Raw genomic sequence first — 26,845 nt, forward strand, 5'->3', positions numbered from 1 at the left:
GGGGCAGAGATTGCTCCAGCCACCAGAAGCCCTGGAGCAGGCAGGGCCCAGGGAAGGGCTGCATTTGCCAGGTGCCTTGAGGCTGTGCTGGGCAGGGGAATCTATTACAGCCTGCAGCCCAGACTGCTCTAAGGTGGCCATCAGAGTCTGGTTGTCCTCTGTCCTCTATTGATACATAACTGAATGCCTTTATTCCTCTATTTTTCTCTTAAAGAGAGAAATAGAGGACATAAAGGCATCAGGTTTTGTATCAATAGAGGACAGAAGAAGATAGAGTAGCAGAAAACTGGAGTGTCTTGCTCCTTGCTGAGCCAGGGATGGGGGTCTGGGCAGGAATCAGCTCTCTTGCAGGGACTGCAGGGGAGAAGCCACCACCTGCTGCATGGAGACCCCTGGAGCTCAGAGAGGGACACCAGCAGCAGGGGCCACCCATGGCTCCTGTGCTGGGACAGAGATGCTGTCCTGCTCCCTTGAGACACCCAGCCAGGGGCAGTGCACACAGGGTGTACAAGTTATAGACTGTGTAAATAAGTTCTGGATGGTTTATTAGTTGGAGTATCAATGTATATATGTATTGGTTCCTTATTTATTGTGGGAAATTTATATACCTTCCCCTAATGTAATGTGTATCCAAGAAGCATTAACCCTTAAGCCACCATTGCCAGGTCATGCGGTCTAACATTTGTTTTATTGCATTGGTTATATGACCTTGTAAATAATTAAATCGTATTTTATAATGGTCTGCAAGGTTGTTTGATTATAAGGACAGGATCTTCACTCAGGGACCCTGAAGTAGGTACCCAGGGAGCGGAGCAGGGCCACCGGGTACCACAGGATCCCACTATTCAGGTGAGGGCACAGGTAGCATCGCACTCAGGGTTACATACATCATAAGCCTTGCTAGATCCCAGTTTTGAATTACAGCCTTATTTTGTTTTCTTGTTATATTAAGCCTTCAGGTGCACCAGTGTAGACAATGAATCTTCCTTCCCTGACAGAGCCTTAATAGATGGTACTACACACAAGTAATTCTGCCTATCACATGCATTTTTTCTAGAGATGGTATACTTGGGACAAAATACTGTATGACAAAGAGCCAGAATCTAGTGTGCTTGGCTGTTCAAACAGTTTGCAGTAAAGTGCTAGTTTGGGCACATGACCAACAGTTCCCTTTCCCTACTTCAATCAAAAAGCAAATCTGTAAAGTCACCTGATACTGATTATATATTAATAATACATGCCTGTACATAATTACTTGCACTAGAACAGTGGTTTTTAACATTTTTAAACTTGAGGCACCCCTTGATAGATCCAAGACACCCATCAGAAAATGCCAGCTCTTAGTTTTCAGTCTTTTTCTGATAACAAAAACCCCCAGTAGAACAATTCTTCATTGCAAAGGACTCAGAAAAACTACAGCTGGTCAGAATGTTTTTAACACTATGGCTTCCTGTTTGATAACTTGGGGGTCGTTTTGTGAATCATGTTAGGATCATGTGGCATCTGGTGGTACCCTTGGAAGGATCTCAAGGCACCCCACAGCATCCTGGCTGGGAATCACTACATTAGAAGGACACATTTTCATTGTATGTATTAGAACCTCTTTGCATCCCTCTGTAATCTCACAAACACTTATTACCCTCCCTCCCATTCCCCTCTGTTCCAGAGATTCTTTGTGTGTGTCTCTCTCTTTCACCTCTTACCCCTTTCCGCCCTACTCCTTCCAGGAATAAGGAAGCAGGGCACAGCTGCTGCCTTCTTTTTCTCTCTCTGTTCTTGAAAGAAGAATTTTTATGAAGAATTTTTGTCCCGAATAATGGTTGCAGAGACAGTGCTTAAACTTCAGCTGACTCTGCTTAACTAAAATCCTAGCTTCTGCTGAAGACTGGTCTCCATGGCTGGACCCCAGATCTTGAAAAGAGCTAAAGAGGTGTGAAATAGGAGAAGAAACCAAAAGCCCTAGGAGACAGCAAACTTCCTCTAAGAAAAGCTAGCTTCTTTAGTGGAACATCAAGACCATTAAAAAGGAGAGATGATCTTTGATATCGGTGAAGTGAAGAACAATGGATCACCCTTCAACTGCTTGAAAATTAATATCAGAGCTGCTGCACTGAAGAGCAGGGATCAAAGCAGGGTGCTTCTATCTTGGGCAAAAGAAAATCAGCTTCCTTGCTTCATACACAATTCAATTTTGAGGGGCTGATTTTGAGGAAAAGGTGTGTGCTGTATCTGAGAAAATACAGTAAATGCAAATGGCTCTTCCAATTTTCATCAAAATCATTCACATTCAACCTAGTGATGGTCTGGAGAATTGCCAAAGTTCTGGAAGTTCAATATTTGAAAGTTACTGAAAGTATATACTGACTATATACTTATATACTGAGACAAGCTGAGAAATGCCTTCAAGTTTGGTGGGCCAATTAAGGCTACATCTACCACTAATGGCACAGCTGTCAGGCACAAGGTGTTGCATACATGATGTGCTGTAGGATGCTGTGCCACCCATTGTGGACAGCAGGCACCTACTCCAGTCACTAGGGCACTGCAGTAGCTCTTGCTGCTGCCAGGAAGAGTCTCTGAGGCACGTGATCTGCAGATAGGAGAGGCAGAGGAGGGAATAGGGTCGAACCCAGATACTTCACAGGCTCAAGTTCCAACTCCCTCAGTGAAGATAAATGTTTGGGAAGTTTCCAGGGGTACACAGAGCTGTAGCGACACCATAAGACCACTGAGGTAATACAGCTTTTGACTACGTAGCCCCACAAGGGCTACAGGGTTGTGCTGGACTCTTTCTGGGGATGTGGGCCCCTGGATCTGCATTGGATGACAGGAGGCTGCCACTGTTGCCTGGTACATGGAGCCCAGCGCCTGGCTCCATGGAGCTGAGCCCAGCAGCAGGAGGTGGAGCACAGCCCCAGCTCTGCCCACCTCCCACCACCGGGCTGTACTCTATGTGGCTCTGCAGCCCATGGAGCTCAGCCTGGTGGTTGGAGGTGGGCAGAGGTGGGGCTGCACTCCACCACCCGCCACTAGGCTGAACTCTAAGTGGCTCCGCAGCCCCACGGTGCTCATCCCAGTGGTGGGAGGCAGAGCTCATCCCAGTGGTGGTTTCTCAGAAACTGCATCTCAAAGTTTTGAAAGAAAAATTTGCTGGCAGCGGCAGCCTCCTGTCATCTGCATGCAGGTCTGGGGCCCCACACCTCCAGGAGAGCTGTGGGGCTGTGCTGGACTTCTCCCGGGGGTGCAGGCCCCCGGATCTGTGCTGGATGACCAGAGGCTGCCACTGCCACCTGGGACTGGTGCTGGTCATAGCCCACACCCAGCGCTGGGCTCCATAGAGCTCATCCCAGTGGCAGGAGGCGGAGCATGGCTCTGGCTCTGCCCACCTCCTGCCGCTGAGCTGAGCTCTGAGTGACTCCACAGCCCCATGGACCTCAGCCTCCTGCCACCGGTCCCAGCACCGGTCCCAGGCAGCAGCAGCAGCCTCCGGTCATCCAGCACAGATCCAGGGTCCTGTACCCCTGGGAGGAGTCCGGTACAACCCTGTAGTCTTCCCAGGGGTGTGGGCCTCTGGATCTGTGTCTGATGACAGGCAGCTGCCTCTGCTGCCTGGGGCCAGTGGCAACATCTGTCTTCCCCAGTGCTGGGTGCGGGCTGCACCTAGTGATGGTCCCTGGTGGCAGCGGCAGCCTCCTGTCATCCGGCGCAGATCCGAGGGCCTCCGTTATATTTGCTAACAATCTGGAACTGTCTAAAGCTCCATCTCTTTCTTCCCATGTTCTGTCATCCACTTCTATTACGCAATTGAAGTCTCCCACTATTATCTGTAGTCTTCCTCCAAACACATAAACGGGTAGCTTTCTAAGCAGAGCTTTCCTCAGCTCCCATTGTGCTTGTTTAGTATAGTACCCATATCCTCAGTTTTGCTGGCAGTACAGAAACCAGACATGAAGTTGACAAAAGAGAAACCTAAGTGTTCTGACTGCACGGTTGCTACGGGGCTGCCAAAATAGGGAAACATGTGGTTTCACGTCATTGTCAAGGTAATAAAGCAACTGTACTGGCAAACTGTGAAACTTTATCAAAAGGTGAGCAACTCAGCCCACCAAAGCAAATAATCAGTGCAACCCATCTAATGTCTAACCTCAACAGGATACAATATGAACTAGGTTGCACAAAGTATACAAGGTCTGTTAACTGCAGGCAGGGTAGCCACTTAGCCAATCACAGTAAGGGCTAAATCCAAATCCAAATTTGGTTCTAAATTCTGCTTATATGTGAATACATTTGGGACAAAATTTGAGCAAAGTGTGCATATCTTCGGGTTCCCATAGAAGCGTACTGCTGGGGGAACAAATGACCTAAGAAGCTTTACAGGTACTGCAGGACTGACGGCTTAGCTGATCTGCTCCAGGAGTCATCTTTAAGGGTGTCTTTAAAAATTGCGCATAAGAGGTAACAAGGTTCGAACATGCTATACTGGATTTTGTGAGTATACTCTAGCTATTCTTCTCTCTTAAGTAAAACAAAGCTTGCCTCAAAGCTCTGCATGTCTACTTTAAATAACTCATCCACTCGACCCATTACGGGTACAACAGGTTTTAGCATAGCCGGCAGAATACAACAGATTTGAGGCAAGCTGTATACGAGGTGGGAAGACACTCTCTCCCCCCTGTATATCTTAACTCTTCCTCCTATCCCTGGGTTTAACATTGCAACTTTTAGAAAACCATAGTTTAACAGGAATTGTTATATCCCCCTAGCATTATTTGGTATAATCATTTTGAAGTCTTACATTTGTTTTGTACTGATCATTATCGCCGACCAATAGCTTATTGTCACAGGAGCACTGAGGCGTCCTGTGCCTTAGATAAGTAAATAGCTGCCAATCAACAGGGCAGTGCAGCTGTGGGTTGTTATGGCAACCAGCTGGTCAGGTGACTGGAAGGGGGCAGGGCCGGGCCCTTTATAACAGCTCAGGCCTGGGCCCAGGAGCAGTTCCCTTCTGGTGGCTGCAGTAGCAGGAGTTCTGTGGCTGAGCTGAGTGGCCTGAGTTGGTGGTTGCAGCCTTACCTTGCTGACCGGCTGTGATGATGCCAGGGATGAGAACACCCTAAAGGGAGGTAGAGTTGGGAGCCCTAGAGGGGCTCGGAGTTTGCATTACGAGCGAGAAGGCCCTTTGTTGGTTTCGTTACAGCCTTTTGGGCTTGGCTTGTGTTATAGTTAACTGGAGGACCGGGTGAGGCTGTAGGGGTGAGAGGAGGCCTCACGGGAGCTCCCCAATAACCTGGGGGTCCTGAGTGCCCAGTAGTGGCACAGTCAGCGGTGCCAGTGGGGCACTACTGTTTGTGCTGGAGAGGCGCGGTGTGCGGGGTTTTGGACCCCAGCCCGTAAGGGTGGTGTTTTGCCCGGTGGGGCAAACGACCCAGAGAAGGGTCAAGGGGCCAGGCACGGCTGTGGCCACCTGAGCCCCAAGCACGAGGAGCGCGGTTTAGGCCCCAGAGACAGCGAGGCCCCAAAAGGGGCAACGAGTGCGCATGAAGAGTGCGGCGTAGGCCCAGAAGGGGGCAACGGCTGCGGAGAGTGCGTCATAGGCCCCAGAGTGGGGCAGCGGGCTGAGTAGTAGCCCAAGAGTGTAACAGGCCCAGGGGCGCTGGTAACAGGGCGGTGGCTACGGGCCAGGCCCAGGGGCACAAGGTGGGTGATGAGCCCGGGGTGCCAGAGAGGGTGCCAGAGGGCAGGGGACCACACAACATCCCAGGGAACAGCTGCGAGGCTTGGGGTGTGCTAAAGGGGAGGTTTGGAGGCATGCATAGCCCTTAAGGCAGGGGTGCACAGGAGTAGGGGCAGGAACATATGTACCGTTCACCAGGGGGATAAAGGCAGCCTCCCATCTAAACTTATTTATTATCAAAGACATGGTGGGTGAGAGTCCGAGGGTGCTGAGTCCACCTTACGTGACAGTAGGGGGCGCTAGGGAGTACACGGCCGCTCCTAGGCCCCACTCCCTCACACTTATGTACCCAGTAATAACGGAGATCATTTTGTTCATTTTGAGCTACAGTCTAATTGTAATTCTGGAAAGAGTAAGCCTATTCCAGTAGGGTGACTTTGTCGCTTGGCTAAGGAATCTTTTCTTAGTGTTAGGCATTTAAGGAAGTGATCATTTTGCGCTGGATGCGAACTGAAGGGATTATATACACTGTAGTTTTTATTTTAGCTATATTAATATGCATTGTAATTATTGTTGTATTTAGTATTAAGAAAAATGGCAGAACCTAGTAAGGGCCTAGCTAAGAATGCTAGAGATAGTAAAGATCATATAATGATACCTTCATTCTGACCTACCTTTATAGCAAGTCTAACAAGGCAGAGAAAACTCGGTTATCACCTGTGGCAGTGTCTTTGTGCTTATCCGCTAGGTGAGAGTCTGTGTCAGCCAGCACACTTATATGGTATTTAGAGGCGGGGAGGAAAATGGATAACATTAATCGGCTTTGTGAATATTCAGACAATAATACTTTAATCCAGCGACATCCATTAAAATATTGGAAAGACAAGTGTGTAGCACTAAAAAGAAGATTGCTCTTTCCTGCTAGCAGCCCGCCTATGAGTTTTGTTCCCTGTTCCCCTTATTATACCTGGGATTCATGGAACGATGAGGAAAAAGGAGTCTTTGTATGTTATCAAACTGGATTCCCTCTTTTAATTTGAGCAGAACTAGAATCTAGTGCTTGGTGGGCAGCCACTATTTTTTTTTTGTACGTCAATCCACCATTATAGTGGTCCTCTCCTACTGAGTTTTAATCAATACTTTCCAGAGTGGCCGCCATATACACAACCTATAGTTCTCGGAGCCAAGGACATAGCTTCAGTTAGCTAATACTCCACAATCACAACCCTGTAATAGGTCCAATTCACTGGTACTATCAAAAACATAAATGAGTTTGGATTTTGCAGTTTCACCCAGAATATAATTGTATTCTAGTATCAGCCCAATCACAGGGATGTCTTCCAGAAGCGCAGACCTGTCCCGAGGATCAAGATCCCATTACCCTAAACAGTTGGGACAGGCCTCATATATTCCCCAACCCAGTCATCAGAGAGGGTCACCAAATCAATGCCCATGGTTGTTGCAAGCAACGCAAAAGGTAGGGCAATCAAACTCTGAGGAAAAGGAAGATCTGCTATCAGGATCAGGGATGGAAATCCTTAGGCATGGAGATCACATTGTCAGTCACCATGTACCCTGAGGACCTATACAAGTAATTTGTGAATTTATAGATACTAACCCCACCAGTTCAGGGAGTAACCAGCTGCTGTGAATAGAAGTCCAAATGAATCGGGAAGGATGGAGCTGTTGTTCTAACGCAGGTTCATTCAGAGCAGCAGTTTCTTGCGCATGGCGATATATGCCGGAGGAACTCGAGGAAAATTCAGAAACTGATTTGTGGGCCACAAGTGCAGTTCAAACCCTGGCACAAGCCAAAGAAACTCAGGTTGAACAGGATGAGGGAAAGAGGCTGACATACTTCTATGACTATCTTCATGATAATGCCAAACAAGCATACCTTTTGAAGAGTCTGTGCCAAAAGGAGGATCAGTCACAGGTAACTAATCTTTTAAACGATTCCCTTTTGAGACAGAATTTGTACTGGCAGTTAGTGAAAAATGGAATAGCAGGGGTAATTATAGCAAAAGGTAAAGATCACAAGTGTGAACTGAATGCCTCTAAATTAGCCCCAATATTGGTACAAACATGTTGCAAATTGGTCTGCAATCGAATGGACGACCAACGAGCAATTGTGTGACTGGAGCATAGAAATCAGCAGCTGTGCTCTCAGTTAGAATCACAGGAAATCAAGACTGAACTAGCTCCCCTGTATAACCTGAATTTAGACCCAGTAGCAGCCTCAGCACCAGTGCGAGGTATAAAATCAGAAACTCCTTTTGTCCCAGATGGTCAGCAAGCACCGGCAGAACCCCCTCCACCTAGGTTTGTAATTGAGGAATGGTCCTTTAAGGACTCAGAAATAGAAGACAGGGCAAAATGCTGTAAACGAAAACCAGATGAACCCCCACTCACTTGGGCAGGCAGAGTAGCATACTCCTTCTCAGGAGAAAATTTTATGAAACAGGAGTTCTGAGCCCGTCTACAGAAAATTTGCGGAGGTGGCAGCATGTTAAATCTTCCAAATAATGCTTTATGGGATGTACAGTCTTAAATCCAGGAATTTGGCTTGTCATTTGTTTAGCTGTAGAAGGTGAACCTTTGTTAGAAGGGTGGTGGAATACTAAAGAAAATTGCTGCCGTTCTATTATTGGTTTATCAGCAGAAGCTGTGAGAAATCAAGTAGAAAACAGACATGAATGGAACCCAGACATGGGACGTGTTTCTCAGCTTGTATTAGCTTGCCAGTTGATTAAAAGACATGCGCCTAAGCAGATCTTGTTAGTTTATGTGTTATCAGGACTAGCACATGATGCGACCTTAATCGAAGCATGCCAAAAGGTCTGTGATTTTATTTTTATTTTTTTATTTTTTATTTTTTTGAAGAACATCCCAAATGAGGACAAGTAAATCAAGTAGAAGTAGACCAAATCTCCCAAAATCAGACGAATTTTCGTGGCCATGGAGGATTCCGTGGCATAGACAGAGGAAGAAGCAGAGGATCCGAATGGATCCTCGTACCATTAGTCAAACAGGGAATAGAGATGGGTTTAGACAAAGTGTATGGCAGTGGTGTCAGCAATATGCACCAGATCTAATAGGACCTGGGAAAACAACCAACCAGCCTGTGATTGAAGCGTACAAGCGGGGATGGAAGCCAGAGAGTTAGGGATGCCCAGGCCCTCGCGACTCGGGCTTTGTGATCAATCCGAATCACGATTTGTGAGTGCCTTGGGAGAGCCAAGATCACCATTAGATAATCGGCCATGGGGAATAGTTGTAACAAATGAAAGAGAAGTTCCAGTATTGATTGACACCGGGAGCCAAATAATGATTTTACCCATAAAAATCCAACCAACAGGTCAAACCATAACATGCGTGGGAGTGACAGGCTCAATGAGGCTTCCTCAATTTCAAGGAAACTTGCTAATAGCCGGAGAAGAAAAGTTGTGTAAATACTATTATCACCCAGGCAAATCAGGAATTTTAGGTGTTGACTGCATGCCCACCAGTTGGTTAAGTTCAATAGAATGTTCAATATTAGAAGATGAAGGATTTGCTATTACCCTCAACAAACCTGGAACTGTTGTGTATACAAAACAGTTTTATTTAGCTCCTGAAAAGCATGATTTTATAGAAAATTTGGAAAAAAGAACTTTTACAAAACAATGTTTTAGAACCTTGTATTAGTAAACACAACAGTCCTGTTTTTTGTGTGCCGAAGAAGGACGCAAAGTTCAGAGTGGTAGTGGACCTAAGGAAGGTAAACATGAATACAATATTCTGTAGTGCAGCAGGGCAACCTGATCGAGGAAAAATGTTAACAGAATTGTGAAAAGACTTACTGAACAGCTCCTGGATAGTAGTATTAGATTTAGCTGACATGTTCTATTCAATTCTGTTACAAGATCCAGAAGGAATAACGGCAATCACTGTAGGAGCCCAGCAGTATAAGTTTAAGGTTTTGCCCATGGGTTGGTACAATAGTCCTGCTTTTGCTCAACAAGCGATAAGGAACACTCTTAGAAACTACCCTGGTGTATTTTATATACATTGATGATTGTGGTATTATCTCCTTCCAAAGAACAGGCTGAAGTACAAAAAGTAAATATAATACAATTATTAGAAAACAAAGGATTCAGAGTGAACCCCTCTAAAATTCAAGGACCCTCACAAGAAGGAGCAATATTAGGAACAAAGTAAACACCCCACAGTTTCTCTCCTAGTTAACAGCTTGTTTTGAAAATTCAGAACTTTGTGCCAGGGCTAGCTGGTTATTTAAGTCCCATGAGGACTCGTGTTAGAAAGAACTGAAAGTCTACTCCAGAAGCTCAAAGAAAGTTAGAAATATGTGTTCAAAACATAAAACGCTTGCTAAAAGCTCTGGTACAGATTCATAATCCCGTGCCGGAAGAACCCATTGAAAATCATTTGTCCCATGAACTAGGAAATTGGGCCTGGATGGCAAAACAAAGAGGACAGTTAGTAGCATGTAACTCTGGTACCTAAACTTCCAATGAAATGTCTATGGATTTAATCACATTACAATTTAAAACATTGCTTAATGCGTTAGAAGTAGTTGAACTGTGAAACAATCGGGTTATATGTTAAGTCAGCACAGGAGCTCTAACTTGGCTTGTTGATACAAACATTCCAGTTAAACTAATTCCTGTCGAACAGACAATGCTATTAGAGTGTTGTCTTACTCTGTTACGGAACCAGATATCAATTTGAAAAGAAAAGGGGAGTTTAGTAGAATTTCAAATTTAAAAAGTGGTTAAGCCTATAGTGTTCTATTTTGAAGAAACAGAAGACTATCCGTGGTTATGGTCTGATGGATCCAACCAGAGAGCTTAGTGTAAGAGAGCCCTTTACTGCGAAAAGTGTAAAGCCAGTTTTGAAACTTTGACAGAAAATGGATCAGCACAAAAGAGAGAATTATTGGGTATAAAATTACCTCTGATTCACGTTGAATGGGAGCACCCCGATGATCTAGTTAAGTTGAGAATTGATTCGATGTTTGTGTTTACTGTGGCTACAAATTTTAAATGATCAGAATACTCAACCTTTATTAGAAAAAGGAAATAGAGCTCATTCAGAAACCTGGAAGGATATTATGGCAATAGTTACTAAATTAAAAAGTCCAACATCTATCAAACATGTATCTGCTCATCAAAAGGGTCTGCTGCCAAGCACCCTGGAGAGCCCCCCGTGCTCCTGTGGGATGCTTCATCTGCCCCAGCATTGAGATATGTAGAAAAAACATTTCAAGATGTGTCTATGGCCAAATTGCTGAATCTTTCCGAATCGATTCAGAGGGTTCTGATTTGATTCGAAGAGATTAAAGAGTCCTCTGATTTGATTCAGATTCAGAGATTCAGCCGCTGAATCGGATCAAATCTTTGCTGAATCGAATCAGGGACCAAATCTTTGCATAGCCCTGATGACTGGTTTATTTTGGTGACACTCAGAAAGTGGCAGGCCCTTCCCCACACCCACTTTGCATATGTATACTCCCAAAACATGTCCCACTGTTTCTTCTTCCCCACATCTCTGCCTTCTCAAGCCATATCTGTACTGCACTTCTCTCACTGGCAAGATATTTCTTACAACCATTCACACTAGGTCAGCATGTTCACCTTTTAGATGTTTACCCACCACCACTCCCCACACCTTCTTCACTTGTCCTTCTGTGAAGTTTCCCATTGGTGCCATCCTGTCTCTCTCTTACTGTTCTCATCAATTTCTTATGATCCTTTGGGACCTCCAGCCGTACCTTCCCTATTTTATACTTCTACATGAATCCTTCAGTCCTGATGTAATGAATCGGAAATTGTCCTCTCCATTCTCCGCTACCATGGCCAAAGCCACCTGGCACAAAGACAATTGGCACATGATCTTCCATCTTCCAACTTCACCCTAGCGGGGAAGAGGGTGGTGAGAGCGAGGAAGAGACAAATGGAACTGAGGGCAGCAACGGGTCCTCCAGTGGGAGCTGGAGTGAAGGTGACATGGACGACAGGTGAACTAAGTATGTGACCCTACAAGTGGGTTGGGGATAAAAGGAAGGGGTTTCCTGGTCTGAGAGATCAGAGTTCATTTGTGTGCATAACACATGGAGCGGATATTGTAATGGATCCAGTTTGCCAGTGGGCCTTTGTATGAGTGTGCAGCTGCATGGGTGCAGTTTTTGTAATGGGTTAAGGTTTTCTTTGTGGGGTGATACTCGGAGTGTAGATAGACATATATTTTTACAAAAAAAAGTATAGCTTGTGCTATATTTAAGTAGGTAAAAAGTGCTGCTTAAAAATGTGTTTATGGAGTACCTGTACTAAAACTTGTAGCAGCTTGTGAAAGGGTAAACAGTGACGTGGTGAAAAGAGCTGGAAAATGCTGCTTCCGGAGCTATTACCATATAAGGATAGAAGCTCTGGGAAAAGCAAAGAGAGAGGAGACGGGAGTCTCGGAGAAAAATAAAAAAGAAAGCATGTCTGAAGGAGAAAGCAAGGGAGAAAGAAGATCCCCAGGAGATAAAAGACTTAGCTGAAGATTTTTCTCAACACTGGAGACAGCGGAGCTGAGAGAGAGAGTGGCGGATCTCAGAAGAGGCACAGGAGACGCGGCTGGCAGCCATGCTGAAAAGTAAACAACAACAAAAAAGAGAAGAGTGAATTGACTCACTCTCACAAGTTTAGAGAAACATCTGAGTGCTGACCACAAGGACTCAAGGCTTTAGGTATGCACAAGATAAAAGGTACACACTCATGATAACAAAAATAAAGAGAGAGAATATAACAGGGTTGAAGAGAAAATTTTGCCCCATAAAAAAAGAAATAAACGGACAAACCAGGGTTAAAAGGACTTAGTTTACTAACACCAAGTTCAGCCTGAACAAACGGATAATAGTTAAGTTAAAACAGTATGTAGATAGAATTACAAAGTTGATATAACTGGTATTAAAAATAAATAAATAAATAAAAAAAAATAAATGGACCACTTCTGTTTAAAGATAAAGAAAGTTCATATAGCATTATAAAGAATAAAAATAAAGACAAGTGTTAATATGCATCTGATTGTGAATATATGTATATATCGGTGTGTGAATGGTCAAGTGAAGTTTTCCTCTATAATACCAGGACTCCTAATAAAGACATCCCCCCAAAGTAAAATAAAACAACAAATATATATATAACAACCCTCCCAACGAGTAACATCATAAAGTAGAACATATTATAATAATATCCAAGATGTGGCAGGCCAGAAAGTTGGCATCGTAAGGTCCACAATCACACAGCTTTAAAAAATTCTGGATGATCTAAGTCTTATGGGTACCCCTAGCAATTTCCCTTGGTGCAAATTGCTACAGGTATGTTTATTTTGAGGCCAGAGATTTCAAATTTGTCTCTTACTTTCATATGCTCAGGAAGTGCAAGGTTTGACAGTAAAGGAGCAGGGAAGGGGGCTGGAGGAGGTGGGGCAGAGGGCAAGGGGTCTACCTGACACCCCCCCCCGCCCCATTTTTTTCTCTGGTGTAGCAGTAGGAGGGGAAGAATTCAAGGCAAACCTCCAATAGTTGGATTCTATACCTGGAAAACTATAACAAATTTAGGTTTTCCGTGTGTGTGTGTATAAATCTAATTATTGAGGGGTTGTCTTATATTTTGAGTAAATATGGTAATAAGAGGAGGCTAGGGGCTGGGGACCTCCTGTTATTACTACTGTAAAGACCTTTAGGCCCTATTTTCTACAGACATTAGCTCTAACTCAGACACCTAAATTAATAAGCCTGAACTTCTAAACTCTCAGAGTCTACAATGTCAATTTTACAAGAGTTTGAGTGTGGAACACACCTTCCTTTTACAGGCATAATCAATATTTACTTAAGTCAGTGGGAATCCAATGACTTAATCAGTGGAGTACTGAGTGTCCCTGGTTCCCAGGGACCAACGCCTCCATTTGTGACCCCCTGGAACAATCGAAGCAGGATGTGGGGCAGAGGCAAATCAGCCTGTGTGGGACCCCACCTCTCACCACACAGCATGTCCATGGAGGAATTACAAGCATGGCACACTGGCCACAGGGGAAGGGGTGCCAGCTGGAATTTCCAGCCAGAACAGCTGAACAAGCCCACAACCCACTGAGCAGGCAGGTGGACCACACAGCAAACATGGAAAGCTCTTTAGCTGGTGCCCCACCCCCGGCTGGTGCCCAGGGGCCGTAGCCCCTTTACCCCCTCCCCATTGGTATGCCACTGGACTTGATATAAATAAAGTTTCAAGTGGCAGGATTTTCAAAAGAATACAAAGACTATCCGGTGGCTCTGATAAACAACTGGAACTCCTGGATTTTGAAGGAATTTAAAAAAAAATCAGGCATGTTCAGCTCTTAAAGTCAGAGCATCTCAGGACACGCTATACTGGATCCATCCTGTGTATCTATCCAATGAGTGTTGACACCTTCAGTTGCCTTTTAAATGTCTATATCTGCTTTAAATTAATATTGTCTTTATCTAGACTTTGTTCTTGAATTCAAAAAAAGTGAATATTTTGGGGTCTTATTTTATTTGCTAATAACGTTTTTATTAAGAATCTATTTATTTCTCTTTGATTGAGAGCACCCAAATTAAGGTGTATGCATTTGATGAAAAATTCAGACCCACCTGCTATGAAAAATAAATTTTCCAATTAAGTTGAGAGACTGAGAAGGAAAAAAAAGAAAAGTCCTTTCTGATTTCTTAGCAAAATGACAGATAAAGGAATAAGAATCATTTTAAATTTTGAAGGCAGCAAAATGACAACAGCAAGACATGGTCACTTTCATATTACAGAGGAATAACTGAGAAATGCTCAATATCTCTCATGCAGGTTAGACTGATTATTTTAAGAGCTAGAATATTTTTGAGTGAAAGAGAATGTGCATATTTAGTATCCATTTCTCTTATAAAACTTGGCTCGTGCAATCACATCATTGTCATAGTCACTGTGGGTGGTGCCAATACCCATTCCAGCATAGGTCTGGACATTTTGATGTCCTGCATTGTAGGCAGAAATCCCACCTGAAACAAAACACCAAAATCATTAATCCAGACTTAAAACCCAACACATATTGTTTCATTTTCACCAAAGAATATTAGAAATAGCTGAATTAATTTAGTACTAGTGTGAGGCATTATGGACAATTTGCATGAATTCCTGAATGCATCCAAAACCTGGGAGGATTTGAAGCTTTTACATTGGGGCAGGCAATTATTTCAGCCCGTGGGCCATATAGGCAGTTCTGGGGAGCTGCCACAGGCTGGTCGGCACTCTTCCCACCCCCACAACACCCTGAAGCCTATGTCCTACCTGCCACTGCCAATAGTGCACAGCCCCAGCCCTGATCCTGCCCTGCCCTGAGTCCACTCTGGACTTGCCCCAGCTGGCCAGAACCCATATGTATAGCTCTGACCCTGGCCCACCCCATGCCTACTCCGGATCGTCTGCCCATGCTGAGCAGTGGCAGTGGCAGTGGCCACGTAGGAGCTGCTGCTCAGTATGGGAGGGGTGTGTGTGGGGGGGAGTGGCCCCTTCCCTTCACTGCTACTGAGCCCTTCTTGTTTCAGCTGCCCAGAGCCCATTCCCAAGCTATCCTGTGGCTCCTTTCCACCACCATTACTGCCACCTCTGGGCCGCCCAGCAGGGCAGTGGTAGCAGTGCAGAGGAGCCACAGTACAGCTTGGGCATGGGCTCCGGGCAGCTGCATTAAAAAGGGCCCAACAGAGGCAAAAGGGAGGGGCTGCTTTGTCCCTGCGCTGAGCAGCAGCTTCTGCCTGGCTGCTGCAACTGCTCAGCATAGGTGGGTGAGTCTAGAGCAGGCACAGGATGGGCTGGGGGCAGGCCTGTGTGCATAGGTTGTGGCTGGTTTGGAGCTGGTCTGCTACACCAGGCCAAGTCCTGTGTGAAGCAGGGAGGGGTTGTGGTTCTGTGCGTGGGTCCCTGCCAGTACCATGGGGCTGGGGTCAGCAGTGGTGGCAGCCAGAAGGAGCTGCCGCCACCTGGGCTGCCTAGAAGTGCAGTCCAGATGTGCAGCTGCCCAGCCCCTCTGTGTGCCCAGGGGACTGCGGGACATGCTCTGGGTCAGATGGTGTCTGGGCTAGGTGTGACCAATGGACATGCTGTGGACTAGATAAAGTCCCTCCGTGAGCTGGATCTGGCCCATGGGCCATATTTTGCCCGTTCCTGTTTTACATTCACAGATATCAGTAGCTTGTATATGACCAATTATGCTGAAAGAGAAATTCTTGGGCAAGGCCTATTCTTGATAAAACAGTAAGGCCCAATAACATAGTCATTTTCAGGCTAAATGAAAAGTAAATGATTAATCTCATTTCAGTGCATAAAATATAGGAAATCCAAAACTGGAGGTTTTTGCAAACAAAAAATAAGTAACAAAAATTTGTGAAATCTGATTTTTGTTTTAGATTTTTCCTTATCAGTAACAATTGATCAATCACAGTTTCAACAATCACAGTAACAGTTATTGATTGCAGCTGTTGCTCTTTAGTCCATCTTGGGAACTTTCTCTGAATTGTCCTGATCATATTAACAAGGATTTGTGTTCCTTGAAGAATATGTTTTAGAGTTCGATTGTCCAACAATTTTATGACGCCTTTTATCAACCTGGAAGAGACCAACAAAATGTTAATTCTCTGTGGTAGACTAGTGTTTCATGAAGTTTATTTCCCTCTCATTATATTCAACATTACTTTATCAAGTTCCTTTTTTTATAAATGAATCAATTTTTGTCAAAATCCCTCCCCTTCTGCATAGACACCATGGGTTGTACCTAGTATTATCCTAACAGCATAGGAGCTGTCCCTGCAACCCAGGCGTTCACCCTCTCAAGTGAGTGTCCTAAACACTAGGCCAGAGTTATGCTCTTCTGCTTTCTCTTTCAGGCTTAGTGAATCTGGTAGGATTGGGCTGTCCCCCTGACAGCCCACAGGCCTCATATGGCTCAAGGGAGCTGCTCTCAGGTTGGACTGCCCTTTTTTAGGAGATGTGTGTTAGAATCCCTTGTTGCAGAGGTGTGAATGGAACTCGCATCATGGGTGAGTGCCACCAGTACTTAGGTAAAAGGACACCCACAATCACCAACTCTCCCTGGATTTAAAATAAAATGTAGCTGCTCTTGCTATTTGTTGACCCTGCCCCACAACAGGCAATTGGTAAGCTTGCTCAGAGGGTACCTCCTGGACTGAATTCTTCAGAAGACACTGGACTGTTGAGTTTCTGGATCTCAGCAAGGCTTTGATCTGAGTTGTTCAGCCCTTTCAAGGCTGAGGTGATTGTAGGCACTGCTGCCAGTGCCATGGCTCTGGTACTTGGCCCCTTTGCACTCTAAGGGCATGTCCACATGAGTGTACACATGCCTCTTGCCCCACCTCAACCCCCTTTGAGGCAGGGCAATAGGCATGTGCAGGAACAAAAAAATGTTCCCTGCACTGCAAACTTGTTGCACAGGAAGAAAATTAGGTCCCTGGATATCCAGGGGTCTAAAAAAGGGAAATATAAAATAGCAGGAGGCTAGGTCCTCCATAGAGACGCTCTGGCTGCCAGAGCATCTCTATGGTTGCCCCTCGCCATGGTGCCAGGGAATAAGGGTTCAGGGGGACTTGAGGAGGGGAAACAGACTGTGGGGGGAACCCCCAATGGCCCTGCCCACTCCCCCAGTCCCTCCTCCCCCTGCCAGCCCCCCAGAGCCCCCCAAGCCCTGCTGTGGCTGGCCCCTCTCTCTGCCATCCCACCGAGGCCTCCAAGCCCTGCCCTGTCCCTGTCTTCCTAAGCCCCCCATCCCTGCCCCCCCCACCCCATACTTAAAAAAACCCAAAAAACCCTGGCACTTACCAGCAGTTGTAGCTGCCATGTGGCTGACTGGGGCCCCGCCTGCACAGTGCAGGGAAGGCTGACAGCCCCATTGGCCCAAGTCTGGGCCCTGCTGCCCCTCAGCTGTCCTGTGCTGCCCTGGGGGGGCTCTGCCAGGAGGTCCTGGAGCCCCCCCACCCCTGCTTGTAAGGTAAGTAGAGGCTTTTGTTTTCCATTTTTTTTCTGTTCTTTTTCTGGTTTTTTTTTTTTTTTTAAGTGATGGTGCTTGTGGTTGTGGGGATAGTCTTGGGGGCCTGGGGGTGCAAGTTGGGGGAGTGGGGCTGGGTGGGGAAGCCATCGGGGGATCTGGGGGAGTGAGTGGGTGGGGCAGCCATTGGGGGGGCTGCAGCAGCTGGTGGGGGATGGGGCCAGGTGGGGCAGCAATTGGGGGGCTGGGGTGGGGCATGTGGGCCTTGAAGGGGGGATGGTAGACCCTGTGGGGGTCATTTGGCCCCTGTTGGGGGCTGTACCCCTTGTGTGGGATATGAACCCCCTTTTGGGGGGATGAACCCCATTTTGGGGGGTGAAACCCCTGTTGGGGGGCTGAATCCCCTGTTGTGGGGGTGTAGCCCTTGTGTGGGGCTGAACCCTCTGTTGGGGGGATGAACCCCTTGTGTAGGGGCTGAATCCCCTGTTGGGGGGCCATCACCTTGTGGGAGGGCAGCAAAATATGTATTCATGAATTCATGAAACCTGTATTTAAGGTTCACTTTATTATTATGATAAGAGACTTGCTTTAACACTGTAGATATATCAGTAAAACTTTGTCCAACTGATCGCTGTCTCTGTCTCACTCTCACTCTCTCTCTCTCTCTCTTTATAGTGGTCTTTCATTTTATTCGTGGAGGAACATGGATTTGGGGGTATTTTAGAAAGTGACTTTGGGATTTTTTTTTTATCGGGGATTTTTCAGTTTTCCAATAGGGAACACCAGAATTCCTGCTAGGGAGGCCAGTGGAAGGACCCTGCCTGCTCAGAGCTGGCACCTTGGACCCAGCAGGCTGTGGCTGACTTCCTGGACAAATGGGGCCAGGAGGACAAGCTTTGGCAGTTCAAAGCAGGCCACCACACCTGGAACATCTTCCGGGTGATAGCTGCCCAGATGGCAGGGCACACATGGCAGTAGTGCCGCACAAAGGCCAACCCTGCAACCACAGTCCACTGGCAGCTGGCCCAGAGGGACAGATGCCTCTACTGGCTGTGAAGTCCCCATCTGAGTCTGGCAGATGCGCAGCAGGTCACAGCCAGGCAGCAGCCCCCACTGCCAGACTGCTGCAGTGGGTAGAGGGTGCAGGGAACTCTCAGGGCTGCTTCAGCAGTCCAGCTGGCACAAGGGGCAGTATCCCCAGGTACCAATTGGCTGGGCCCCAGAAGCTCCTGAGAGCTAGTAGCTCTGAGCTACTTGCCAGGGCAGCTTTTTATACTGCTGGGACCAGGACAGGGCAGCTTTTTTATACTGCTGGGGACAGCACAGGTGCTGGCCCCGGGCTCTAGCTCCCCCTGACTGAAGATCCAGGAGGAGCCGGGTAGGGTTATTTTGCCCCAAGTGGCACAATTTGCTCCACAACAAAGTGCATGTCCGAGCACATGCGCTGAGGCAAAAAGCCCTGGCTCAAATTTGCACAGCTTCTATTTGAGCTGCTGCAAGTGCACATGCTTGCATGTGTGGACGTGCCCTAAGTGTCAGGAGCAGCAGTACAGAGAGTGCTGGAAGTGGGGATGGGGAGGCCAGCAGCAGCCAGGGTGTAGGGAAAAGGGGAGCAGCAGGTGAGACAGCAGTGCCCAGGGTGCTGTGAGACCATGGCACTACACTATGGGACCAACTATACAGATATAAGGTGAAACAACCAGTACAAAATAGTACTTCCAGGTCATACGAGGGAGTGTGTTATCCCACCTGTGCACCTGTACGCTCACCCCTTTTGAAATGTTTCAAAGGTGTTTGAAACACAATGTCTTTCAGCACCCTCAGCCTTTTCACTAATATCAGGTGTCCCATATGAATGACAGTGCCATAAATGGCTACTGCAACTCTTATTCACTGTGGGCAGCAATGTGAGCTGTGCTACTGAAAAATGACGCAGATCCCTTTCTGCAACAGTTTGACTGCACAGAAATATTTTAGTTTTAGTTCCTTACCTGCATCAAACCAAATCCATGTCCCTCATCACCGCAACCATTTTTTAGGAAAGATCCCACATGTGACTCTCTAGAGATTATGCCAGCAATCACAGCTGGATCCACACAGAGACTTTGGCCAGCATTTTTAATGATTTTTTATATCTGTTCATTCTTCCTAGGTCCTTTTCAGCAATTTTTTCTGAAGCTGCAACTCCTATAGAAGTAAAGATCCTTATTTAATCCAGGGATATCCAGCTGGTGGCTCATGAGCTGCCTCTGGCCCACAGAAGGGGTTAAAGTGCAGTCCCTGGTCTCCTACCTAGCTGCCTCGCCCCCCATCACTCCCCCAAAATGGCTGAAACTGGTTTACGATAAACCTGGTTGAATGTAGTATCAGACTTAACTGATTTGGGTCAAACCAGTTTATGAAACTTCTGTCTCAGACCCCTTCATGGTTCAAGTTAAATCAGAGTCCTCCAGCATCCCAGCCTTTTCAGCCCTGAGGTGGGCTGGGCTGTCTGCTTCAGCAGGGCAGGGTTGGGCCTGCCCTCTGTTCTCTAGCTGGAGCAGTGAGGGTTGGCTGATGTGCAGGGGTGGGGGGCAAGCCCAGCTGGAGATACAGCCCAGTCTGCAAGAGGAGAAGGCTGTCCCCCTCAGGCAACCCCAGCTGGAGTTTGGGGTCTGGGGCCAGGGTGGGACGTTTAAACACTTTCCCCTGCTCAAATTTACTACTGGCTGCAACTGTGGATTACAAATCCCAGAGGCACCTGGAAGTAGGAAGAGGAAGTGATAAGCAGGGATCCTGGTTTTCTTTAATTAAAAATTTTTTTCCCAATTTTCAGTTAAAAAAAGTAACCCCCCAAAAAGTAACCCCAATGAAAAAAATCATTTTTCTGTGATTTAAATGAAACACCACTAATATATAGCTATATATAGTGGTGTTTCATTTTCATCATGGAAAAATGTGGATTTGGGGTTACTTTTTTAAAATAAAAAATTGGGCTTTAAATCAGAGAAAACCAGGATCCCTGGTGATGAGCAATCCTGCAGAATTTTGTTGTTGTACGTCTGGACTGCTAATCCCAGAGACCTCAGGGGCAGCAGGAAGAGTAAGTCAATACATGGTCATAGAGCTGTACTGTAGGTACCCCCTGGCTTCTGGTCTGAGCCACACACAAATCCCAAGACATCATCTGCCTGCTGTACTTGGCCTTGGTGAGGCCACAGCTGGAGTACTGCATCCAATTCTGGGCTCTGCAATTCAAGAGCCCCCCTTGGGCAAGGGGCTGAACTTGATCTTCCGAGGTCCCTTCCAGCCCTCATGTCTGTGAAATCTATGAAATCTATTTCCTGAATCAAAGGTAAATGTCTGTTCATTTCTGTTTCAATTTCGTCTGTGCATCTTAGACTAACCTGCAAAGACTGAATTGATTCAGCCTTAGGCTTTTTGACTGTCTGTACCTAGCCCTGGTGAACAGATCCATGCCTTGAGAAGCTGACAAGACTGAGACTACCTCTCTGCCTGTCACTTTTACAGCTAAATATACTGGACTTTGCATTGGGCTCATTTAACAGTGAATATTTGTAGTAAATAAAGTCTTTCTGTCATTGATTGAACAAGTTGTCTTGTCAATCCTTTATATACTAGTCCAGAATCCCATTTCATGACTTAACACTGCCCACACAGTTGGAGTGCTGGGACTGTGGGAAGAGCACCCACAGGGTGTGCAGCCTGGGAGTCTGCAGCTTGTGGAGTGTGCAGCCCCTCATTGTCCACAAGTAGGACAGACCAGGTATAATTATTTTAAATCAAAATTTCAAAACTAAATTTTCATTTGCCTAGTATAGGTATTGCATGAGTTAGATGAGTCATGCATTTTGATTTACAGATCATGTACACAGTGGCAAGTCAAAATATAACTGTGACTTGAAACAATGTAAAAAGAGGCAGTGAGCCAGAAATCCCCTAGTCTTAATCTTAGCTCTGTTGCTGACTTGCTTTGCAGCCTTGGGGAGGTCACTTCAGATTAATTTTACAAAAAGCCCCAGTTACAGATAGTTTGTCCTGGGCTTTCTGTTGCTTAGAGCACTCCTCCCCCATCTATGACTTCAATTTACATTGTTTGTTCAGACCACTTGGGGGCGGGGGGGAAGAAACATCTCAGATTGGACACCTACAAAAAGATTCAGAAGCTATTTATGCAAAAATAGGCATTTTCATTTCTGGATCAAAATCAGCCCTATCATAACTCTTCTGATGTTAGTTGAATTGCATGATTTTGTTTATAGCCCTGTAGGGGGAAATAGAAGAGGATTTGCTATGGCATCCTGAGATGTCTTGAAATCCTTTCAAAGGTATTGTACAATTGTTAGCACTATTTGGTATGCAGACATGATTCACAGGAGATTTAAAATGGGAATCCATTGTGTCAAAACCATTCTGACCTGCTGTGGTCATTCTGAGTTCTTTGCAAGAAGAATTGTTGTACTATTTTTCTGCAGTCAAAAATGAGTGAAGGCTAGGAGCTGGCATTTCCAAGGGGTGCCTTAAGTCTAACAAGCTTGCGAACCACTGGCCTAAAGGAATGCCATGAGATTTAATCAATTAATACCTCTTCATTCCTTTGAAGATATCAAGAACTGCGGATTATTGTGATTAACCTGTGTGCTGAAATGTACCAGAAAGTAGAATCATACTCACCACAATATGGTAAGTGTTCTGGTCTCGCAGTTTGACAAGATGCCCCAGTGGTACCAACTCTGTTTATATTGCCGTAGCATCCAGACTGACTGGAAGTGTCTGAAAAGTTAAAGACATTTTACATTAAGCTGCTTTTGTAAACAGATGTAAGCCTAAGAAAATTCAGAGTCATTAACCAAACTCTGTTCAAGATGGAGTACTCTGTATCCTATGACCGCGTCCACATGAGCTTGGATATTTGGTTCCCCAGGGACAAGTAGCAGCATCACAAGGTGTGCTGCACCTTGTGATGCTGCTACTTGTCCCCAGAGAACACCTGTGCCCTGCACCCTCTTGCACATGGCAGGTTACCCCAGAGGAGTAGGGGAGGCTGGGACCAGTGCTGGGCTGGCCCCAGCAGCCTTATATGGAGTCCTAGGGGCCTTCTGGGGCTGCAGCAGCACCGATCCTGCTGCTCAGAGCCTGGCTGGCAGACGGAGTGTATCTTCACCTGGCCAGGCTCTGGTTTTGAGTGGTGCATGCTGCCATTACGTGCTCTGCTCCAGCTTTTTTTGTGCAGTTGTTTTTGACCCCTGGATATTCTGGAGTCAACCCTCCCCTCCCCATGCTGTGTGGAGAACAGCTGTGTGGAGAACAGCTGAATGCGCGATATATTGCACCTCAGCCGTATCTGTGGTGCCATATACCACATGGCCACGCTCATCTAGATGTGGCCCATAGGTCTCAGGGACAAGAGCTTGCTAGCCAGAAATGGCTTCCTTGATTGAGGCTAAACAGACTTGTCTTCCATTGTGTTCTACAAGGGCCCATAGATATAAGCATCCTGATCTCCATGACCAAGTGCCAGTCAGTAGATACTTCCTATCCTTACTTTCCGCAAGTCATGCTTCATTATATTGTGTCATATTGTTGATTCATATTTCATTAGGTAATAAACTTCCTTCCCCATATACATTTAGGATTCATAGTGAGGTTAGGGTATGGACAAATGAGCAAACTGAAGACAGTTATTAGCTATATGAACTTTTTGTTAAAAAGTTGGTTGGAGTTTATTATTCATGTGCTTGCAATTACCCTTCAGTAAGTGAGAGTTATACCTGGGCAGCTTATCCTAGAGTAAAATAGAGCTAAACTGTCTCAGGTTAGTTTTCTCGTAGGGAAGGGTAATTGTGGGCACATGAACATTTATTGTGTCTCTGTTGTTCTGCAGTAAGACTTCCCCTCATTCAACCTCACTTTAATTCGATTATTTGCCTGTAACCTTAATATTGCCTGTGTCCCCACATCTCCTTTCTGTGCTGCTTTGGCAGTAAAGTTAGTAATCTAGAGACATCTAGACTCACCTATAAAGGCAGCAAGACCCAGAATGATCAGTGTTAGAGACATGAGGATGGTTCTTTCTGGGTGCAATCTGAAACAAAATCAGTGTTTGCAAACTTGAAACAATCCTGTTGGGCACATATACAATAATCCTCTGAGTACACACAGATACATTACTGTTGGAATTATGGGATAATATACTTAACTGAATGTGCAGATACTGAGGTAGAGAATAATTCCATGTCTCTGGCTGTGTCTATGCAAGAGGTTTACTGCAGAGTTGCCTAATTAGCTCTGCAGTAAACGTCTCAGCATCTACGTAAGCAGGGCTATGAGGCTGGAATAAACTAATAAACTCCACCGCAGGTTAGTACTTATAAATACAAGTACTGTCCTATGGCAGAGTTTTTTACTTCACAGCAATGCATGTGTAGACGCTGACGGAGCTGGTTGGGGTCAGCTTCAGTATGAGGGTGCTTCAGTATGGGGGCTGCCTGCTTGCTAGCCCCTCACTGAAGCACCTTTTGGCCCGAGCCAGTCCCTCTGCAGCACATAGAGCTGGGTCAGAGCAGCCCTGGGCTGGCAGGCTGAACCCCCACAGTCACCCCTGCCAGCCAGGGCTGCTCTGACCCAGCTAAGCATGCTGTGGTTCTGGGCACACAATCAAATGCAGTGCCCAGGAGCAATAAACTTCAGCATAATATGTGCTGTAGTTTACTGCTGCAAATTAATTGCACATGTAGACACATCCTCTATGTATAAATAGCTATACCAGACACCATAGCAATAGTTCTGCCTCTCTGACAGAGCATACAAAGAAGGTTTGTATAAGGTAGAAGAGAAATAAGAGCATATATACAGAGCCAAGTTCTGCTAATTCAACTTTCTTGATATTCTAATTTGTCTTCCTCCCTGTCTTTAAGATAAAAAACTGCAAGAATATTTGCTTTGCAATGAATAAAATCAATTCTATTCAGGATCATCTGCTGCTTCTGCCCCTTCAAAGTGATCAGAACCCTTTAGACACTCCTGTGGTATCTATCACATACTGGGCATCTCTACACATGTATTTACTCCAGCCTACATTTACTGTACACTAAGCTGACCCTTTCTTGTGGATGATATCACTCTTTAGTAAGGGAGTTAACCCTTACTACTACATCCCCTTTCTTAAGGCAAAACTTGATACACAGTTACAAAAGAAACCTAAACAAAGCAGAAAAATTGGTAAGTCTATTCGTTTAGACCTGACTAATTCACAGGTCTAATCTCTTTGATGGAACTGAGGCACGTCCAGACCTATTGTGGTAAACAGATGGAGTTTGGTGGAGATGTTCTCGATGCCTGCATTAGAAGAATTTCACAGTAAGAACATTGTGTTGGGAAATCTGAGCGATCCAGGGTCAAACCTGCTCTGGGCAAAGGGGACCTGTAACCCAATTCTTCTGGCTTCCTAGTTAAGTGCTCTAGCTATTCAGCTATGAAAAGATAGGAAGTCAATTCAATCTCATATTTTGTTGCCAGTCTCATATTTAGAGTTTAGTCTGTGAGATTACAGAGTTTCTCTGGGTCTGAAGTGCCAAAAATGCCATGTAGACAACCAAAGATGGCTATTTACATGATCAAGAAAGAAAAGAATGCCACATTATGGCATCAGTCTGACCTGCCTGTGTATAGAAGCCCTTTATTTCATGCCTGTCACCCTTGTGGAAGTGTTTGCTATATATTGGTACTATTTCCATGCACGGATTAGAGGCACATTATCAACTCTTTTTCTTTTCCTTTCACTGTTTTGATTTTCTATAAAGAAGACTGAAGTAACCAAAGGCCCCTCTTTGCTTAGATGCATATTCCAGCTGAGAAGGTAACAGCCCCTAAGGGTTATATCATATAGGGCCATTTGCTGTGTTGCATTGCCTACATTTTACAAAGGTGTGCTGGCACATTCTAGAAAGCTAGGGGAGGACCAGAGGATTCTTATTTAAATCTTTAGTAAATAGATCAAACAATTTTGATATCTGTATGGGACATGAGTACAATCTGACATACTGAAAATTGATTATTTAGTCCAATATAGTCTTTGTTTTCTGTCTTCTCCCTAGATCAGCATTTTATCATTCATCTTCTAACTTCTTACATTCTCAATAGCATCTTTTGAGGGATTTGGTCAAAGGCATTTTCAAAGCCTAGATTAGTAATATTAATTGGTTATCTCTAATCCATGCCTTTGTTGATTCAAAAATTGTTTCACACTAGTTTACAGTAGTAGAAAGATTGTTTCTACTAGAGTGCTGGAGCAAATGATATGGTATCAGAGGGGACAAAACAATGGTGTTTCTGTAAAAAGCTGAGTGCATACCTCTGTCTCTCTCTCTCTCTCTCTCTCTGCTTTGGCTTCTTTAAGATACGTAAGAAAGATCAGTAAAAATGTAGAAATTAAGTTCATATCCTTATGTTTGCTTCTTGATGTTGTATAACAAAAGTCTGAAAATGTGTGTGTGAAGGGTATTTATTTATGCTTAATTTTACTGAGAGTTTTTAACCATAGAAATGTTAGATTACCTCTCCCCTTTCTGGACAACTTCTTGGTGTTCTCATAATATGTAAAGCTTTCACGATTTATTGAAAATTGTTTCGTAACAATATATTTCTTTCTCTAAAATGTTGATTAGTCACTGAAAAAAAATAGATGTTAACATAAACCAACAATTTAACAAATGAGTAGAAGTCTTCCCTTCTCAGCTTCTCCATTCTCACTGTCATGACTCTTATCATGTCATAACCATTCACAGGATTTCCAATTATGAGTGAGCCATTTAGCTTAGATAAGACCTGAAATTTCTAATGATAATTATTCTCCTGTTAATATTGTAATAGGAGAGGTTTATAATAATTCTAAATTACAATAATGTGGGCAGTAGCTAAATAATTAAAAACAAATGTCAATAATCATGTTAAATGTTGCTGAATGTTAGGATATGTAAGACTTGCTGTTACCAGCTGAAGTGTCAGAGTCAGTGACAGACTCTAGATTGAAGAGAGGTGCTCAAGCTGAATGTCTCCTTCTATTACTAAAGATTGCACTGGGGTTTATATCCACAGAGTTTCAATGAAGGTGGAGAACAAACC

General features: G+C 45.1%; 1 protein-coding gene and 1 pseudogene across 3 annotated transcripts in view; one reads left to right on the forward strand and one right to left on the reverse strand.

Annotated features, from left to right (window-relative positions):
- The window catches only part of LOC149874651 (uncharacterized), a 65,038-nt gene that overhangs the window by 29,301 nt on the left and 8,892 nt on the right, over positions 1-26,845 (forward strand). The window contains exon 1 of one of the 3 annotated variants that reach the window (XM_090031672.1): positions 22,362-22,405. The exons of the other annotated variants lie outside the window; for them this stretch is intronic. Coding sequence (XP_089887798.1) covers positions 22,369-22,405 — 37 coding nt within the window. The 5' untranslated portion in view covers positions 22,362-22,368. Of the gene's footprint in view, positions 1-22,361; positions 22,406-26,845 lie in introns of those variants that run through there. 3 annotated transcript variants of the gene reach the window in all.
- Positions 14,593-23,782, reverse strand: LOC149874653 (lysozyme g-like; annotated as a pseudogene).

The sequence above is a fragment of the Crocodylus siamensis genome, chromosome 1 (genome assembly GCF_052110815.1).
Source record: "Crocodylus siamensis isolate JL-2025a chromosome 1, ASM5211081v1, whole genome shotgun sequence".
NCBI lineage: Eukaryota > Metazoa > Chordata > Crocodylia > Crocodylidae > Crocodylus > Crocodylus siamensis.